General features: G+C 33.4%; 1 protein-coding gene and 1 long non-coding RNA gene across 5 annotated transcripts in view; one reads left to right on the top strand and one right to left on the bottom strand.

Annotated features, from left to right (window-relative positions):
• Nucleotides 1-7,016, bottom strand: part of LOC122527735 — a 20,305-nt gene extending 13,289 nt beyond the window's left edge. Inside the window, exons 1-2 of the long non-coding RNA XR_006306400.1 lie at nt 7,006-7,016; nt 2,640-2,641 (exon numbers count right to left, since the gene is read on the bottom strand). This is a non-coding gene — a long non-coding RNA (uncharacterized LOC122527735). The remainder of the gene's footprint in view (nt 1-2,639; nt 2,642-7,005) is intronic.
• Nucleotides 1-18,277, top strand: part of LOC122527729 (protein draper) — a 26,536-nt gene extending 8,259 nt beyond the window's left edge. Inside the window, exons 2-18 of one of the 4 annotated variants that reach the window (XM_043652170.1) lie at nt 11,350-11,599; nt 12,144-12,270; nt 12,358-12,526; nt 12,939-13,185; nt 13,273-13,393; nt 13,469-13,606; nt 13,717-13,896; nt 13,975-14,302; nt 14,772-14,879; nt 15,124-15,288; nt 15,575-15,781; nt 16,127-16,282; nt 16,579-16,755; nt 16,844-16,954; nt 17,023-17,232; nt 17,307-17,489; nt 17,580-18,277. In XM_043652170.1, the coding sequence (XP_043508105.1) occupies nt 11,508-11,599; nt 12,144-12,270; nt 12,358-12,526; nt 12,939-13,185; nt 13,273-13,393; nt 13,469-13,606; nt 13,717-13,896; nt 13,975-14,302; nt 14,772-14,879; nt 15,124-15,288; nt 15,575-15,781; nt 16,127-16,282; nt 16,579-16,755; nt 16,844-16,954; nt 17,023-17,232; nt 17,307-17,489; nt 17,580-17,860 (3,000 nt within the window). In that variant the 5' untranslated portion in view covers nt 11,350-11,507 and the 3' untranslated portion in view covers nt 17,861-18,277. Of the gene's footprint in view, nt 1-11,335; nt 11,600-12,143; nt 12,271-12,357; nt 12,527-12,938; nt 13,186-13,272; nt 13,394-13,468; nt 13,607-13,716; nt 13,897-13,974; nt 14,303-14,771; nt 14,880-15,123; nt 15,289-15,574; nt 15,782-16,126; nt 16,283-16,578; nt 16,756-16,843; nt 16,955-17,022; nt 17,233-17,306; nt 17,490-17,579 lie in introns of those variants that run through there. The other 3 variants (XM_043652171.1, XM_043652172.1, XM_043652173.1) reach the window with 3 other exon arrangements.

The following is an 18,277-nucleotide window of genomic DNA, read 5'->3' as shown; positions in this document are numbered from 1 at the left end:
TTCAAGACTTTGCAGGTGTAGGATTTATTACTGGCAATTTGCAAATCATCAGTGTCAGCACTTTCTCTGTATCTTACATAAAATACAAGTTTCACGTGCAACTGATATTTAATCAAAAAGTATAATAGCAGTGCAACAGCTTGATAAAATCGAAAATTCGGTAGAAGTTAAAAATTTTTCTCTTCTTACGATAGATCAATGAAAATCTTTTAAGTACGTTCTTAATATAATTATTAATTTAATTAATTAATTTATTAATTTTTAAGAATATTCTGTAATGTAATACTGATTGGACATGTAACATTGAGTATCATATATTGTTGGAATTTCTTCCCGTAGAGAACAATTGAAACGAAAACTTTATATAGCTGTGCTTTTATCAGAATGAAACTTTCCAAATCTTTCAAGGTAGATACTTATCATTCATGTCTTTACTAGTTTAAGTCGTTTCTTTGTCATATACTGAAACATTCTAATAATACGCATATTCAGAAAGGGAGGAAGATTATTGTCTTCCAAAATGATCCAGACGAACGCACTAGAATTAAATTTTTTTTTTCTTACAAAAGAGTTTAAAAGACAAATGACACGTGATAATCGATAATTTTGTGAACTGTACAATCACACTTAATAACATTTTAATACATGACTGTTAGTCAATAAAATTATCCAGTATATATACATAGTTTGTACAATTGTAGAAAATATTTAATATGAAAATTACTGATTTTTAAACATTCACGTATACCATATCCAATATCATATAAACAATTTTTAACTTCTTTTTAGCCATTGTACGTACAATCACCTTCAATCAAACAAAACAACTTCAACTTCAAACAAAACAGTTTGATCTCCAAGTGAAAACTGGATGATCAAACTGTTTCCTCCGTTTGTGGTTTGATTGTCCGTTTCGAACCTGCAATTATCAGAAGATGCAATTACACATGTGACATTCGATGATGTGTTATACCGCGTAGAGAAATGATAACTCCGATACGTTTTTATCAGCAGCTCGCCACACATCCTGTGACTCACAGTTCGTACTTACGCATCGCTCGTTTCAACCCTGAAACTCTTCTTCTCCTCATTTTTTTTTTTTTTTTTCTTTATTCCTTCCCTCCTCCTTTTTTTTCTTTCTTTTTCTGTCCTTCCTATAAACGAATTAACTCCCTTTTAGGCTAGGAGGGTCGGACCCTCTTTTTCACGCGTTCTGCCCGCAGCTTTGCTCTGTTACCGTTAGCTTCGTTATGGTCCCGTTTCTCCACGGAGACGTGCCCGTTTTCATAGTTTAATGGGATTATTTGCGTGTTCGATCGTGGGACGCGTCGGCGGATCCGACGACATCCCTGGTAAATGAGATCCAATTATTTTCTGCTGGTCGGGCCTTTGTTCAATTACACTCTGAAGTTTGCGAAAAGATGTGTTAACAATAGATTAATATATCAGCGATATATTAATTACTCGATTAGGCACAAAGAAAAGTAAAAACCATATCGGTGATTATTAATTTTTTTCGTTTTCTTCTAAGTGAAGAAGAAAAACAGGAACCTTATTTGTGCGATATTGAGGCCTAGTTCAGTGTTATAAATAATTCGCATAAAGAGAGAACGTTTAATTAAGTATTTCGATAATGTCGAAGAGTCGTGCTGTCGTGCGAGTTAATTATACAACGTAACGGTAGTAGAGAGTGTAACCATCACCCGGTGACCAACTTATAGCCTTAATTGCAAAGTCTCTCTCCATTCACTGTCGCTCGTTATACAATCTTCGGCTATGTTCCCGTGCATACAATGAATAATGGTTCACGTCAGCGAGTTTCTCGCTGATTCTCGAAGCAAAAGTTCCCTGAAACGTTGTTAATACCGAGATTTCCTTAAAAGAATCAGCGCTGGAGTAATTGAAAGATCACGTTTCCAGAGGGTATAAATGGAGTAAAAATTAAATAAACGAAACACTGATCTTCTGGAATAGGTGGCTAACGATTGGGCGGGTTTGGCATTTCTAACTGATGAATTTTATCGTTTTGTTAATTTCGGGAACCACAACATTTATGAAATGTTGTATTAGGGAAAATATTTTTGTATTGCAGAGAAATGTATGAAAAGTATATGTAAATAGTCTATATAAAGTGCTCGGCCTTATCGAATACCAATGGAGATGGGATTCGCACCGCGAAGGACAAACTCATCGAGCCAAGGAAAGCAATTCTATAATTTCTAATTTCTCGACGGATCTCCCGTGACCATATTTCATGTCCTTCGTTACTATTATAGTCACATCAGACTACCAATTTCAAGCTCGGTAAGTTTCTTCATTGCAATGGCCCCCATCACAAACGAACTCGAAAAAGAGATGCGACAAAAAAATTCATCGAGCCAAGAATGAAACTTTCAGATTCACCATTTTCTCCACGGCAGGAATTTCCCTTGACCGTACCTCATGTTTTTTCCTTACGTTTATTTCATTGTCGTAGTCATGCTCGCAACTTTTCTACGACATCCATGAATCCATGACGTATTGCGAGGGACACATCCTGGGACCATTAGAAAGTGCAAATTCTACTTTTTGGGACCGACCTCGCTCACATCTGGAAGCAATTAGCATAACCTTCCTAATCCCGTGACCATAGAATCCACAGCTATGTAAGACCAACGCACAAGGAAAATAGTCAGTTAAGGTTTTTTGGCAATCGCTCAGCAACAGAAGTTCCGGAGCAAACCTATCGACGTACGACGGTTCATGGTTCGACTATCAAACTCACTCAAATGTTATCATTTTACGAATTCAAGCTTACGACAATCTATATTCCTCAATCATACCAATCCAATCCCAAAACAACTCTATCTTGAACCAGCTGATATTCATTAACGTTGAAAGACAGCAAGCCACCGATCTGCTCAACGCTCCTTATACGTCGAGGACAGATCGGCACGCAACATAAAGGATATAGAATTATATAAAATATAATGTAAATATAATAATATTATAGCAATACAATAACGTAGAGAGATTTTGATAATATAGGAAATTAGTGTGTTACAGAATTTCCGAATGTTAATGGGTTTAGAATTTTAGAAGCAAAACTTCAGAATTTTTGGATTCTAAAGCTCGCAAATCTCTGATTTTCCAATTTTGAAAGCTTGAGAACTCGTAAATTTTTGAGTGTAATTTTACAAATTTACAAATCCTCTTTTTTTTTCTTTTTTTTTTGCTTCACAGTGAAATGTCGAGCCACACACAGAAAGGAATAAATATTTCTACAGAATATTCAATCAGTATCTAACATTTTTACACATATGCACATATGTAAAAAAACTGATGTATCTCATTTATCATGACATTGAAAAACAGTGGTTAGATAAAAATGTTCTTCCTTAAACAATTCATCTTCGCTCGACCTTGCTCCGAACTGACTGATTAATTAATTGATTACGCAAATGGACGAGTCATCTCTGACTCGCGTATGTTTCTAGTAAAATGACAGTAGTATTGTAACTTCGAACGAACCATTTACATCGATATATCTGTACTTGGAATATTGAAATTGCACTTTAGAAGGACTATCGATTGTTCGATATCCACGTGTCATAATTCGATTGAATTCAAGATCTTTGTTAGTTTAAACGTAACGTTTGGACGTAATAAAGATTTGATTTATTGTTTGCTGTATGTGACTGATCGAATACGTGACTAGGATAAGTTCTGCATACGGATAGCTTCACTGATAAATATTGATTGTTGATGGTCTGGTAATTTCTGGCATGGTGGAATCTTGATTTCCTGGTTCTTCTGAAACAAATTTCATTATTTCAGATCTTTTAATCTGTCACACACGTGCTATTACATTAGAATCTCTAGAATTTGAATGTTTTGAATTTCGGTGCCGTCAAGTCAGAATCAGAACTTTTGTAATTTTTGTAATTTAAAATTTGCAATTTATCCAGTTTCAGATTTGCAAGCTTTCCATTTTCCAGACAAAATTGTAAATACTTCCAATTTCACAGCCACGAAACCTTCAGACTCTCCAACTATCATCCAGTTTCCCAATTTCGAAACTTTCGAGTTTGCTTCAATTCTCCCTTTCCAAATATCCAATTTCCCAAGCCTCGAAACACTTTCGAATTACCAAGCTTTCCAATTCCGAAGGATCCGAGTATTCGAGCGTTTCGTTCAAAAAAAAAAAAAAAAAAAAAAATGTCGAAACTAACGCTAACGAAAGATAAGAAGCATATTAGGGAGATTACTTATCGATGCACACGCATACCATCTTCATAAGCATAATAGCTTCTGGGATCTAACGGTGGAAAACTTTGGAATGTTGACTTTTACTCGACGCGACGTTCAGACACACGAGCATTCATTCAGGTGTACGATGAACAAGCGTTGCATTCTTCTGTCGTTGCTACGTTTCTACTCAGGTGCACGGTGTGCATGTCAGGTCCCGATCAATTAAGGCACTTAAACGGCCCGTTCTGTTTTACTCCATAAATAAATGCGGCGTAGAGAAGCCGTTGAATTGACTCTTCCGGTGGTATCTACGTTCACGTATAATATGCGTGCGTTCACAGGCGTTCATTGCGCCCATCCTTGACGTGTCTCGAACGTATCGTATGGACGTTTAATGAATACATATGGGAACACATGGAATTTTTTTTTCGGTGGGAGGAAATGGTCCTGTAAAAATTTTAGTACAGTGTAAATTCGTACATTCGATGAAAAAAAATCATCGACAGTTTAAACCCTTTTATTATATCGTGCAACAAATTTTGAGGTATCTTCGCAAAGGAGAGGCTCGGTGGGAACTTTTCAATTTCGATTTTTGCAAAATTTTGGAGTGAAAATGTCGTTTTAGTATTTCTCAGGTAACAATCTTAATCTTGTTTTTATAAATTAAATTAGTAAATTAATTCGTGTTGGTGTTGGCTCAAGTTTTGAATTCTTGTTATCAGAGAATTCTTTTTGTTTAACAACCGTTCAATCAACTGGCTTGGCATAAGTGTTGAATGTATGTATGTTATAAAATAATAAGGCAACAGATGTTTCCCAGCGCGTCGAACATTCGGGGAAAACCTGATCCTTTTTCTTTTCGGTTACAGCATACCTGCTCCTAAAATATTTGGACTTTCTATCTTTCTTTAACTTGCCCCGAAATTCTCGATGAAAAAAGGTCCAAACCTGCTTTTCAACCTTACACGAGTTCAACCTTCGTATTTTCAAATATTTTTAGTACTATATTCTCACGCTAATGAAGAATTTTCTATTATACTAATTGGGTAGTTATTATATATAATTTTTGATTTTTTTTTCTTCTTAATTCTTGATTCTTCGTTGAAAGATCTTGCACAAACAATTAACTGAAAAAATTAAACAGAAAAAGCATCTGTCAAGTGTTAATATATTAATATGTTAATACTGAAAAATTGAAAAATTTCATTATCTATTACGACCACTGAATATTATAGATCTAAAAAAATCTGTTTTTAACCAGAAATGTACACGGTGAACGTAGGATTGCACGCGGCTATTCTGCATTTTCCAATGGAAAATCGAGTAAAGCCAAGGTACATTTAATTTACGCCTTACTCGAGATACCTTTATGCCCTCAGCTCTCTGTTAACTGGTTTGACCAGATTCTAGACGTCCCCAACATCTAGACTTTGATGCTCGGTTTTATGACCTTGCTCGATCACAGAGACATTACATTAAATTTAATTACATTGAAACACTTACATTGCAGTTAACAAACTTTATTATTTGCAATGAATTTACCGAATGTTAAAGACACAAAATACACGTAGGTACAATGAAAAAAAAAACTGTGTCACTTGCGATAAATACTGGAATATTAAAAATCTGGTAAACCTGTCCTAAGACTTTTGAGCAAGAGTGTATACGGTGAACTTAAGATTTTGCATTCCCCGATAGAAAGTGGAGTGGAAACACTGTTCTGACTCGAGATTTTGAACCTTTATCTCAGCTGGTGTACGATCAATCTTTGATACTTGGTTTTATGACCTTGCTCGATCACGGAGACATTAAATTACATTAAATTTAATTACATTGAAACACTTACATTGCAGTTAATAAACTGTATTATTTGCAATGAATTTACCGAATGTTAAAGACACAAAATACACGTAGGTACAATGAAAAAAAAAACTGTGTCACTTGCGATAAATACTGGAATATTAAAAATCTGGCAAACCTGTCCTAAGACTTTTGAGCAAGAGTGTATACGGTGAACTTAAGATTTTGCATTCCCCGAGTGGAAACACTGTTCTGACTCGAGATTTTGAACCTTTATCTCAGCTGGTGTACGATCAATCTTTGATACTAGGTTTTATGACCTCACTTGATCGCGGAGGCTACTGCAGAGACACCGTTAGCCAGTCTACGCGTTAATTCGCCCGTGTATATACCGGCTCGTCTGGTTTTTATTCGACTTGCACCATTAGAGTGGCCACTGTAGTAAGTTTTGTTTGTCTGTTCCACGGTACTTACATACACACGTGCATGCATACGTTGCACAAGCGACTTGTCTGGCTCTGGATGATCATTACGCTTACCTCCAGCTGGATCTTATGAAATCTACCCATTGGCGTAGGTGTGCAAAATTGCTAGATCTTCGTATAATTAAATGGGATTAGTGTTCAACACACACACATATATGTACGTACGTAGCGAATCCACTCTATGATGAATTAGTCCTAGCACAGAATAATTCTTAGAGTTGGAGAATTATTTTTAACACGGAATAATCTTTGCTATTGAAGTATGCAATATTGAAAGATATGTTTTTGATGTGTTTGTATGTTTTTTTTTTTATTTAGAAAGTAAGCAATTTATCTGGGATTAAATAATTTATCATACAGTTATCGTGTAGTTACTTGGATCAGCGTTTATCTAGATCATGAATTTCGAAGTTTTTAACAGTAGTAATATATAATTCATCGAATAATTTTTAGTTTTAGAATATTATTTTCGACAGAGAATAACTCTCACTAGAGAATTAAATAAAATTATATTTTAATCATAATATTGCATTCGCTTATTTCGTATCTGGTGGTTTCACGTTGCGTAAATTATAAAATTCAGATTATACAGAGAATCGATACCACATGTTCGATTGTCAGAAAATGATTTATGACCATGAACATATAAATAAAGTGTGCGTTTATTCTGACGAAAGTGAAAAACTGGGGGTTGAAGAATAAAAGAAATCACGTTCCACAGTGGAGAGAAAGAAACAGCGAAGACTACTATGGACAAAAGTGAAGCGTGAGAAAGCATACTGTTTATCCGTATGCAAAATTTGATAAGATGATACAACCAATGCAGACAAGATTCGTTCCAATCGATTGTACCATTGCAATTGTCCACGTCTGTGAAACTTTCATTTGGAAAAAAGCATAACTTCTTTGGGAAAGCATTTATATAATACCTTACGCGCGAGTTTAGCAATGTAAAGTATCTCAGGACTGACGTGCTATTGTTAAACGAATTCCATTGTTTCTATTGAGTTGGTTAACTGGAGTGACGTTAATGGAACAGTCGGAAAATTATGAGCGGAATTTGTGAAACATTGATTGTGCACTAATCAATAGTATAAACTTCGTTCGAAATTATTTAAAAACATCGAAACCTTTTAGGTACAGAATATTGTTGTATTCGTTTGAAATATGTATATGAAAAACTAGAATCAGTGGCTTCAATTGGATTTCGATATTATTAAACACGTTCAAGCGCTTGTGTTTGATCGAAAACTTCTTGTAAGTATGTATTGAGGTATATAACATACGTTAAAAATCTTTTTCATATATTTTTTCAGATTCTTTCACAAATCTTAGAAATTTCTTGTAGAAAAATGATCGAAAGATTCTCACTATTAAATAAATATTACATGTTTCGATCCAAAAACCAATATTTCGAATATTTTATTAGAATTTTGTTGCTTAGATTTCATTTTTCCAGCAAATTATAAACGCGTTAGTGAAACGAATAAGATTACTGCTTGACGTGTACAGTTGTTCGCAATTTATATTTGAACCAAGAAAATCGTTCATTGCCATTCAGCAAAATCTCTATGAATCACATCTATCACGGGTCGGGCTCGCATCTTTTTCAGTGACTTCATGATTCACGCATTTGCAAACCGTGGATTGAATGACTCGCTACCGGAAGTGGTAAAGTGTCAACCGTGCGAAAAGATTACGATGGGAGTCAATAAAAATGCTTGTTTCACGGTCATTATCGATATACGATAACGTGAATTATAATCATATAATATAAATTTATCATATTTGTCATGTTATAGCAACGATTATTAAATGGATCAAAGTATTGTGGTCATTTAATAATTGGCCTTAGGACCAAATACTCTTAGAACAAATACATTTGTTTCAAAACTGGAAAAATGAAATAATATTTTACGGTAACAAATAATATTGACGTGTCGACAATCATATTATAAAATACACGTGCAATTTAGGGATTGCGATAAATATCAGCGATAAATATTGAATATTAAAAATGAAAAGTATCTTAACAGTTAAACGACTATAATTATCAAAATTAAATTTACATTAACGAAGCCGAAATATAAATTGAAAGGCCAAAAGCAAGCTGAACAAAACTGAAAGCTGGTAAGAGATAATTTAAGACACACTCATTTGGTGAAGATACCGACGTAGCAAGTGTATAATGTTACAGATTGCAACAATTCAATGCCAGTTACTCAAGTATTAAAAACGAGAATGCATGCATGTAGAAACGATAAATATCACTAATCTCCGTATTTGTTTCATTCACCATTTTTATAGATAATTGTATACAAAAATAAATCAATTATACACGCCAAATGATAAGATAAATATTCAATATAAATAAACTTTTGTTTCAGTATATATTGTATAAAATACATATTGATTTTACGGAAAGTTTCTTCATACTATATGATGATCTGTATTATAGTACGAGGAATAGGAAGTAGATATAATGACTCAGATATGATAATAAGTACATGGCCAATAAATAAGATAGTTTGTTTTCGTTGGGAATTATCTCACGATAATTGGATCTATCACAGTTGATGTACATGTGTTGAAGTGGTAAAACTTCCTGTTTTAACCACTGGAGCGATTCTCGAGTATGTTACACGTATTGGACAAACTTTCCTCTATCTTTTAACAAATATGACATAATCTATTGTTGAAACGTATCTCAAGGAGACACGAAGAAAATTTCCTTCTATAATTACTTCCTACATCCGGAGTCTTGTTCCTCTGTTCTTGTAATTCCTTTCGTGCTACGTAAAAGCTCGATCGACGTGAACAGAATGCAAATGATCAAGATGAAAGAACACTTGTCTTTCTGGAGCGATCCAAGGCTACTTGATCCGGATAAAGAGCTTGGAACGATACTTGAAATTCGATTCACAAGCGATTTCCATTTTTCTTTTTTTTTTCTTTTTCTTTTTTTTTTCTTTTTCTTTTTTATAGACCAGCTTGTTTTCGAATCCACGAAAAAATGGTCACCACGTAAGGGGACTTTTTGCGACTTCTCTTTGATCTTGCGTGGGTGAACAGTTGTTGACACTGACTACCCACGTATTTAAGCTGCGACTTTGAGAACATTGGCCAATTTACAAATTATAATTATATCGCGAACTTTTTTATTCATTTATAGTGCATAACATTTATTCATTTGAACATAGTTAACGTATGAACAGTTAAAATACGGTTTTTAATATTGATTTATTGGTTTGTTAGCACAATGGATAATTAATTGTACGATCTGCGCGAAGTGTTATGTATTTTTCTTGCACTAAATATATTTTATAATTTCTAGATTTCTTCAATTTTTGTGTACAATGTTTGTGATTTTAATATTGTGGTGAAATTTTGAAGCAATCTCAAAATGTACATTATGCACATGTATAATTTGACCGATTGATAATGATAGTTGAGCCTCACGATAATAAAACTTTACGTATTGCATGCGTGATATACTCATTCATAAAATCTTGTAAGGTGCGTAGCTATAGCAGTATACGAATATTATCGTCGAGCAAATGTCGAAAGAATTGAACCATCACTCTTGCGAAAATGGAAAAATGATGGACATTTCATGTTCCACTGTGTCATTTTTATTTTCCCGGGGTGCTCGTTATTGCTCCAAGCGTTGAACTTTCTATTCGGCAAATCGAAGACGACAACACGGAAGTTGTAATCGGTCTTCAAGCGGCTCTATGCAATTTTTGCTGAGTTTCGTGTGACTCAATGTGTAATACGAGCAACGGTCTTGTCGGCTGTTCAGCAGCATTCGTGCCGTACTCAATAATTGCGCCACTTGCTTGACAATTTTTTAAAAAGTTTCCACGTAAAACTTATCAAACTGCTATTCCTCGGATTCCGCTACAAAACATTCGGGAATCTTTGAACACGGATTTCGATCGTACAGTGTAGAACAGAACTAGATTATGTTACCAACGATAAAAAAAATTGTCGGTACTTGAAACTGTTATAATTTCGTTAAAAAAAAAAAAAAAATCATACAGCTCACTTGGTCTCATTTTAAAGTGCATTAGCCTTTACTTCGACCGACTTGAATTTATTTTTTTCGAAGACGCAGCAGGTGAGGATATTTTTATTCTCGACAATTGTAACAAGTCGAGTATCTTTAGAGAACATTTTTTTCGTGATTAAATTCACATTGGGTCTTGAAGGTTGAAGTCTCTCCTTTTTACAACGGCTTTCTATAATCATTTCAGTGAACTTTGTTAGAACTACAAGTTAGGATTAAGAAACGAAATGGTGGGACTTCTTGAATTTTTGTTGTTCGCCTGTTTTCAATTAAAGAGAAAGAGAAACTCTTATTCAGCGAGCAAATCTCTTTCTTGACAAAAGAGTCATTTTCATTTTGATAAACATGCGATGTGTCGCAAATCGACTTGAGAATGCGATACGCAGTAGGGTACAGAGTCTAAAGTCACGAAGAATTTCTCTGAATATGTGACAAACGTGTCTTGAAACCATTTTCTTTATCCTTTGTCATTCTCGCTTCTTAAGAAAAGGAATAATGTTCGGACGATTAATTTAATACTCGAAATTTCTAATCATTTTTTTTTGATAGGAATTTAATTAAATTCCTCTTGGCAGAAAAATTGTTTTTACTGTCCTTAATGAAATTATTTTCATTGTTTATTTATCATCATCCAATAATAATAAATTTTAATAAATTTAACGAGTTTTCGTTGTTATTTAATTAATTTCACTGTTTTCAATTTCTTTCTTTCTCATAGCGATCCTGGTAAAATGATATGCGATAGAAGTTTATTAATATTTCTAGATTCACAAAGATGTTAACTGTCTGGAATGCGTGAAGATCGTCCTGAAGAAAAATTCATATAACTCTCGAGGATATTGAGGGATGTTGCTTGAAGCAATGTGATATACGCGCGAATATATAAATATAATTGTTTATTATATTAAAAGCAATAAGTAACGATGGGTTTGCCGATCTATTTGCTGGCTGCTATCACAGCTTTGGGAACGGTGAATGCTTTGGAAGGGCCAAACATATGCACTAGGCAAGAAACGTAAGTAGATTAGGTTTATTAATTTATGAGTAATGCTTGACGTAAAAGTGATAATTGATATTTAACTTGTTTTCCTGGATCTTTATTAGAGAGTCTAATATCATCTTTCTTAGTCTTAGAAAATATTTAATAAAATTTTATTAAAGAAATAAATATTAAAGTAAATACATTAAATAATTTATTATTTATGATCAAATGTGATCAAATCATATGTGTGCGCTAATAATTACATGTATTATCTATCATTATTGCATATATTGTTTAATGTATTAAATAATTTATTTATATATTTGATCATAATTTTTTTAATATACATGTAAAAATTTCTCCGATATTATGAAAGTAGATATAAAAATATAACTGTTATTGCTTTATTATTTTTTTTTTTTTATTAAAAGAAAGTCTCTTCTTACATAAAAATTAAATTTTTTAAGAACAAAATCATAATGGACTTAAATGAGGTAATAGACTTAATTTTATTTTAACTGTCGATCGTGTTTTTCACGATTCATAACGCTTGGTTTTAACACTTGGCTGGTGTCAGGTACACGGTAACGGTGAGAATATCGGAGCAGAAACCTTACACTGTACGAGAGAACACCTGGTGCTTCAGTTTTCCGCCAAGATGCTCTAAATACAAGGTGGTATTCAAGACGATGTACAAAGAACAGGTAAATATTAATTGATATATAAAATGTACCAATTAATTAAGAAAAAGTTCCCTATAAACTAATGCTTCGATGTTTCACTCAATCAAGGAATTATCAAAACAAAGACCAGTGGAAGAATGTTGCAAAGGCTACACGGAGACCAATGATGGCAATCGTTGCATTCCTATCTGTTCCAAGGACTGTGTCCATGGAACTTGCATCGCACCAGACGTCTGCAAGTGTGAATCAGGATACGGGGGCCCGTTATGCGATTACAGTAAGTAGTTCACTATTTGCTTAATTTATATTGTTCAAAACTAGATTGTTCAAAATAATATTTTAATATATAAAACCATTGAAATACCCAAACCAGACATCCTCAGAAAACACTTTCACCTTGGTCCCTTATTCTTGATGCAAGATGTAGTTTTCACTACCCAGGAAATTAATATTTTTAGAGAAAGAATTATTAATGAAGAAATTAAAATGTTTATTGATTAGTTTTGCTGTTAGTTTAAATGCTGAGAATGATTCCAAATATAGTAACTATAAAAAGATATTTGTCTTTATTATATTTATTATAGCACTTACATATGACAGTCATTATAATTAAGAAAGAAATTTAAATCATTTTTTTTTTTATGTCTGTTGCGAATATTCGCAGTAAATATATATTTGCATCTCGACAGAATGTCCACCTGGAAAATGGGGTAAATCTTGCGAAATGGATTGTATGTGCCAGAATGGAGCAACTTGTGATCCATTCGACGGCAAATGCTTGTGTACCAGAGGTTGGACCGGTATATACTGCAGTCAGGAATGTCCTCCTGACCGATACGGACAAGATTGTGGCGAGGAGTGTCGTTGCAGGAACGGTGGAAGTTGTCATCATATCTCTGGCGAGTGCCATTGTGCGCCTGGCTACACAGGACCACTGTTAGTTTTCTCTGTTCTATTATTAAAATTATGTTATATTAGAATTCAATTTCCAATATCGCTCTAACGATTTTTTTTTTTTTTTAGTTGCGATGATTTCTGTCCACCTGGAAAACACGGCGATGAGTGTAAATCAGAGTGCAAGTGTCAGAATGGTGGTTCTTGTAATCCTACAACTGGCGAATGCTATTGTACACATGGATGGACTGTAAATATTAATTAACGATATCACGATTGTAAATGTGTTGGTGCATGATCTAAAGTAGATTTTGTTTCAAAACAGGGTTCAGTCTGTGCGAACCGGTGTCCAGAAAGTTTCTGGGGTAAAAACTGTTCTCAAGAGTGCGATTGTTACAACGGAGCTGGCTGCCATCACATCACTGGAGAATGTGAATGTAAACCTGGCTATTATGATGAAAAGGTGATCATTCTTACTATTGTTATTCAAATTAATTGTTGACCTTTTGATAAATACGCCTACTATAGTAGATATAAACGCTAAATAATTTTAAAAGTGACAATGTTTTATAGTGCTTAAAAATATGTCCTGAAGGAACATTCGGTTTGAATTGTACAAATAACTGTACCTGCGAAAATAGTGCAATTTGTTCTCCAATCGATGGAACTTGTACCTGTAATCCCGGATGGATGGGTAAAAAGTGCAACAAGCGTGTTTGTTCGGATAAATTGTGGGGACCCAACTGTGCAAAAGTATGTGATAATATATAGGAAATATAATATTTATTTTTTGATAGTGTTTTTAATATTAAAAAGATAAAATGTTGTTAGGTTTGCGATTGTGAGAATAACAATACAGAAATATGTCATCCTTGGACTGGAAAATGCATTTGTAAACCAGGATGGGATGGTGATACCTGTACCAGACCTTGTCCACTTTATATGTATGGGAAAGGCTGTCAAAACCATTGTAATTGCAAGAACAACGCGCAATGTTCGCCCGTAAATGGAACTTGCATTTGTGCAGCAGGATACAGAGGTGATGATTGTAGCGAAATATGTCCTGACAATACTTACGGCGAAAGCTGTACGCAAAAGTGTATTTGTAAGAATGGTGCTACTTGTTCACCCGAGAATGGCCGATGCAATTGTACAGCAGGTAACGAGCTACACTCTTATAAATAAATTGATACGAAGTAATATAAAAAGATGAAAGCTTAACGTTTAATTGAGATATGCGTGAATAATTAAGAAGTAATCAAAGGAGGTATCCTTAAAATGATAAGCATCTTGCGATCTTATGATTTTAATAACTTTGTATCATTTTTTTGTTGTTGTCTGCTTGAAGATTAATAATTAATTTATTCTTTAATTGTACTGAATGGCATGAGTAATTTTTAATAGTGCATTAAACTAACTCTAGTTTGATAGTGTATTATTTGCAAATTTGTAAAGTTTTATCTTACGTACATAGTAAATTATTACCTTAAATCGATATATTTAAGTAAGGTAAGTAAATTGAATTTGTAATCAGAATTATTATTTTTGGATATCTTCTTTAAAATGTTTCCGTTTTTTACGTTAAGTTAAATTTTATTCCTGCATGTGTTATTATTACATTTTGTTAGGATGGGTTGGTGTTTCATGTGATCGTCCCTGCGACGACAAGTCTTTCGGCAAGGACTGCGAGGGCAAATGCAAATGCTTTAACAATGCTGCCTGCAATCCACAAAATGGTAAGGGGGCTGGTTGCAACGATTCTTTCTCAAGTTTAGGGAAAGTTAATGCTTTAAAATATTAACAAAGAAGCATTAATTTGTCGCATAGATCTTTAATTAGATAAATTTTGTTTATTTCTTAATAATTTTATTTCTATATTTTTTTATTTTTGTTTTTTAAAACTCGCACTTATTAATTTCTATGTTTCTATTTCCATTTCGTTGCACCTGCACCAAAACACTTTTATTTAAATATCTGCAGGCACATGCACGTGTGCAGCTGGCTTCACTGGCGAATTTTGCCAAGATCATTGCGAAAAAGGATTTTTCGGCTTGGGATGTACTCAGGCCTGCGATTGTCACGAAGAGAATAGTTTAGGTTGTGATCCTGCCATTGGTCGTTGCATCTGTAAGCCAGAATGGCGAGGTTTGTTTCCTGCTTTAATTCGTCGATCAATCGCCATATATCAAATCTTTAACAATTATCCTTCCCTTATACATCTTAACATCTTGATATCTTTTCTACATCATTAATCATATAACGCGAAGAATAGAGAGTTTAAATCATCAAATGATGTTTTTGTTTATTTATTTAATATATCATATTAGATAATATTTAAAAAAAAAAATTGAAATTGTTAAGAATAACTAGAAAACTAGTTGTCCAATGGCGATTTGATCTTCGATGAAGTTTTTATTTTTACATAAAATAGGAATCCGTTGTGAGACCAAGTGTCCAGAAGGCCTGTATGGTGATGACTGCCATTCACAATGTGAATGTATGAACAATAGTTCATGCGATCCGCAAACAGGCATTTGCATTTGTGCTAGAGGCTGGGAAGGAGCTGACTGTTCTCAACCCTGTAAAGAGGGGTGGTATGGTGTGCGTTGTAAGGAAAAGTGTCCAGAAAAAATGCAAGGTAAAAATTTCAGTTGAAGGTGAAATAAATTAAGCTTTCGTAGTTTTGTTTAGTCAGTAGTTTTTAGTACACTTTTATATTTTAAATTGTATGATAGTGCATCATATGTAGAAATTTTCTTAATTAATACTATTCCAGCATGTTCGTGATAAGCGAAAAAGTAGCATATTAACGCTTTGTTCATTGATATAAAGAATATAGTCATTTTTATTTGTATACTCTTACTTAAACACTTCAATAAAAGTAAGTAAGTAGGTAAGTTATTAATTGATCTAACTCTAACACACTTCATACTTAAGACGAGTTTGTTTATTCAATATAATAATCATCAAATTTATCTTTCAGGAAACATGACGTGTGATCATGTAACTGGTGAATATGTTTGTCGACCTGGATACTTAGGTTTAACGTGCGAGCATCCTTGTCCACCTAATCGTTATGGATTAAATTGTGCTAATCACTGTCGTTGCAAAAATGGTGGCGAGTGTCATCATGTTACAGGTAAAATTTTCTCTATCATTTTTGCAATTTAGTGAAGATAGAATTTTATTGAATTTTATAGAAATAACACAACTCTTCACAAGCTGGTACATTTTTAATTTTAGTTGCTTTAATAACTTTTAAGTTAGTATTATTTTAAGTTATCTAAACACTTGACTTATATATTTTTCTCACCTTCTTATAGCGTTATCTTTTGATGATTTTAGCAATTTCTTTCTAAAATACACAAAATTCATATCAGATATTACTCGACATGCATCAGTGAAATCACTTCTTTCTCATTTATATCATTTTAGGCGTATGCCAATGCCGACCCGGTTGGCAAGGTGAATTTTGCCAAACACCTTGCATGGAAGGAACATATGGTATGAATTGTAGTCAACATTGTACATGTCAGAATGGAGGAAAATGCAGATCTAATGATGGTCATTGCCGTTGTGCACCTGGTTGGACTGGCACCAAATGCACCGAAAGTATATAAAAAAAAAAATTATATATATATAATACAGAAAAAAAATGAACAAAACGTAACATATATTCTTTTCATATTTGCAAATCTAGTTTGCCCGGAAGGATATTATGGTGATCATTGTATGGAACCATGTGACTGTAAGAACGATTTCTATATATGTCATCCTGTTGATGGTTGTATTTGCAGACATGGATACACAGGTATGTTAAATGTTTAAATCTCGTCAATATCGATTTGTCTTAACTAATATGGAAATATTCTTTTTTAGGTCCAAATTGTGACGAAGAATTGTTTTCGCGTAACATTCAGGAGAAAGATGAAACTGGCTATGGCAGTATAGTAGCAGGATTTTTATTTGCTGCAATTGTTGTTATTGCAATAACATTCGCAGGATGGGTATATCATCGGCGTAGAGTAGCAGATTTAAAGAACGAAATTGCGCAAGTGCAATATATCGCCGAACCTCCTTCTCCTCCAGGTATTTACACAAACAAATGTCTTTAATTTATAATGAATTAGGAAGAATAAATCAGTATGATATATTTTGTATAGAACAAACTCAGTTTGATAATCCCGTGTACGCCTATCAAGGCTCTTCGAAATTCGATGATGGAACAACTACTTTACTGAATAACTTCCAATTCAGAAATAATCTTGGGACAAGTAAAAAGATAAACAATGAGAAAGCTAAATTGGGAATGAACAATTGTACAGATGATGAAGACGATTGTAAAGGTATTATTGAAAATAGTAAAATAGTATAATATATCAAAGTACGTATATTATTTTGAAAAAGATTCTTATGCTTTTTTGGGTCACTTTTAGGATCTTATAATCGATATGATCTAAAGAACAGGGATGCAGATATGGGAAATCCAAATCTTAATGTATATCATAGCATCGACGAAATGGATGGGAAAAAGATCGAACACGTTTACGATGAAATTAAGCAAAATAATGACGAATCAGAATACGACCAGTTAGATCATCCAAGACCAGTTAGTAGTTATAAGCAGTACAATCGAATGGCGAATGGTTTCTGTTCGAAATCATCAGATAATGCAGGACCTAGTAGTTTGAAAGATCCAGAACTTGGTGAAATGTAAATTTTTCTTAGATCTCAGATTGAATTATGCAGGTTAAAAATTTAAATATATGTCTTCAATGTAACTTAAAAAAAAAAAACAGATTTTAAAAATTTTTACTTTAAATAAGTAGTTTAGACTCTTTTAAAATTTTTTACGTTTTATTAATCTGAGTCTTGAGAATATCTTCAGAAAATCTTAAAAAATAATAAAAACATAAGTATTTTCATTAAGAAAATGTATTCTGATTGCTCAGTATATGCATGTACATAGTTAAATGATAATGCAGCGAATAGTTAAATGGATATTTTATTTATAAAATTGTATACTCATAGTGATTTATCCTAAACGTGTTAAACTGTCTCTTTTTGTGATGATGTTTATTAATGTTTTATATAATAGAATATCTGATGCAATATTATTAAAAGCAATAATAAT

This window comes from Frieseomelitta varia, unplaced genomic scaffold (genome assembly GCF_011392965.1).
Source record: "Frieseomelitta varia isolate USP_RPSP 00005682 unplaced genomic scaffold, Fvar_1.2 scaffold_230, whole genome shotgun sequence".
Lineage (NCBI taxonomy): Eukaryota > Metazoa > Arthropoda > Insecta > Hymenoptera > Apidae > Frieseomelitta > Frieseomelitta varia.
This window is presented reverse-complemented; position numbering and strand designations above follow the sequence as displayed.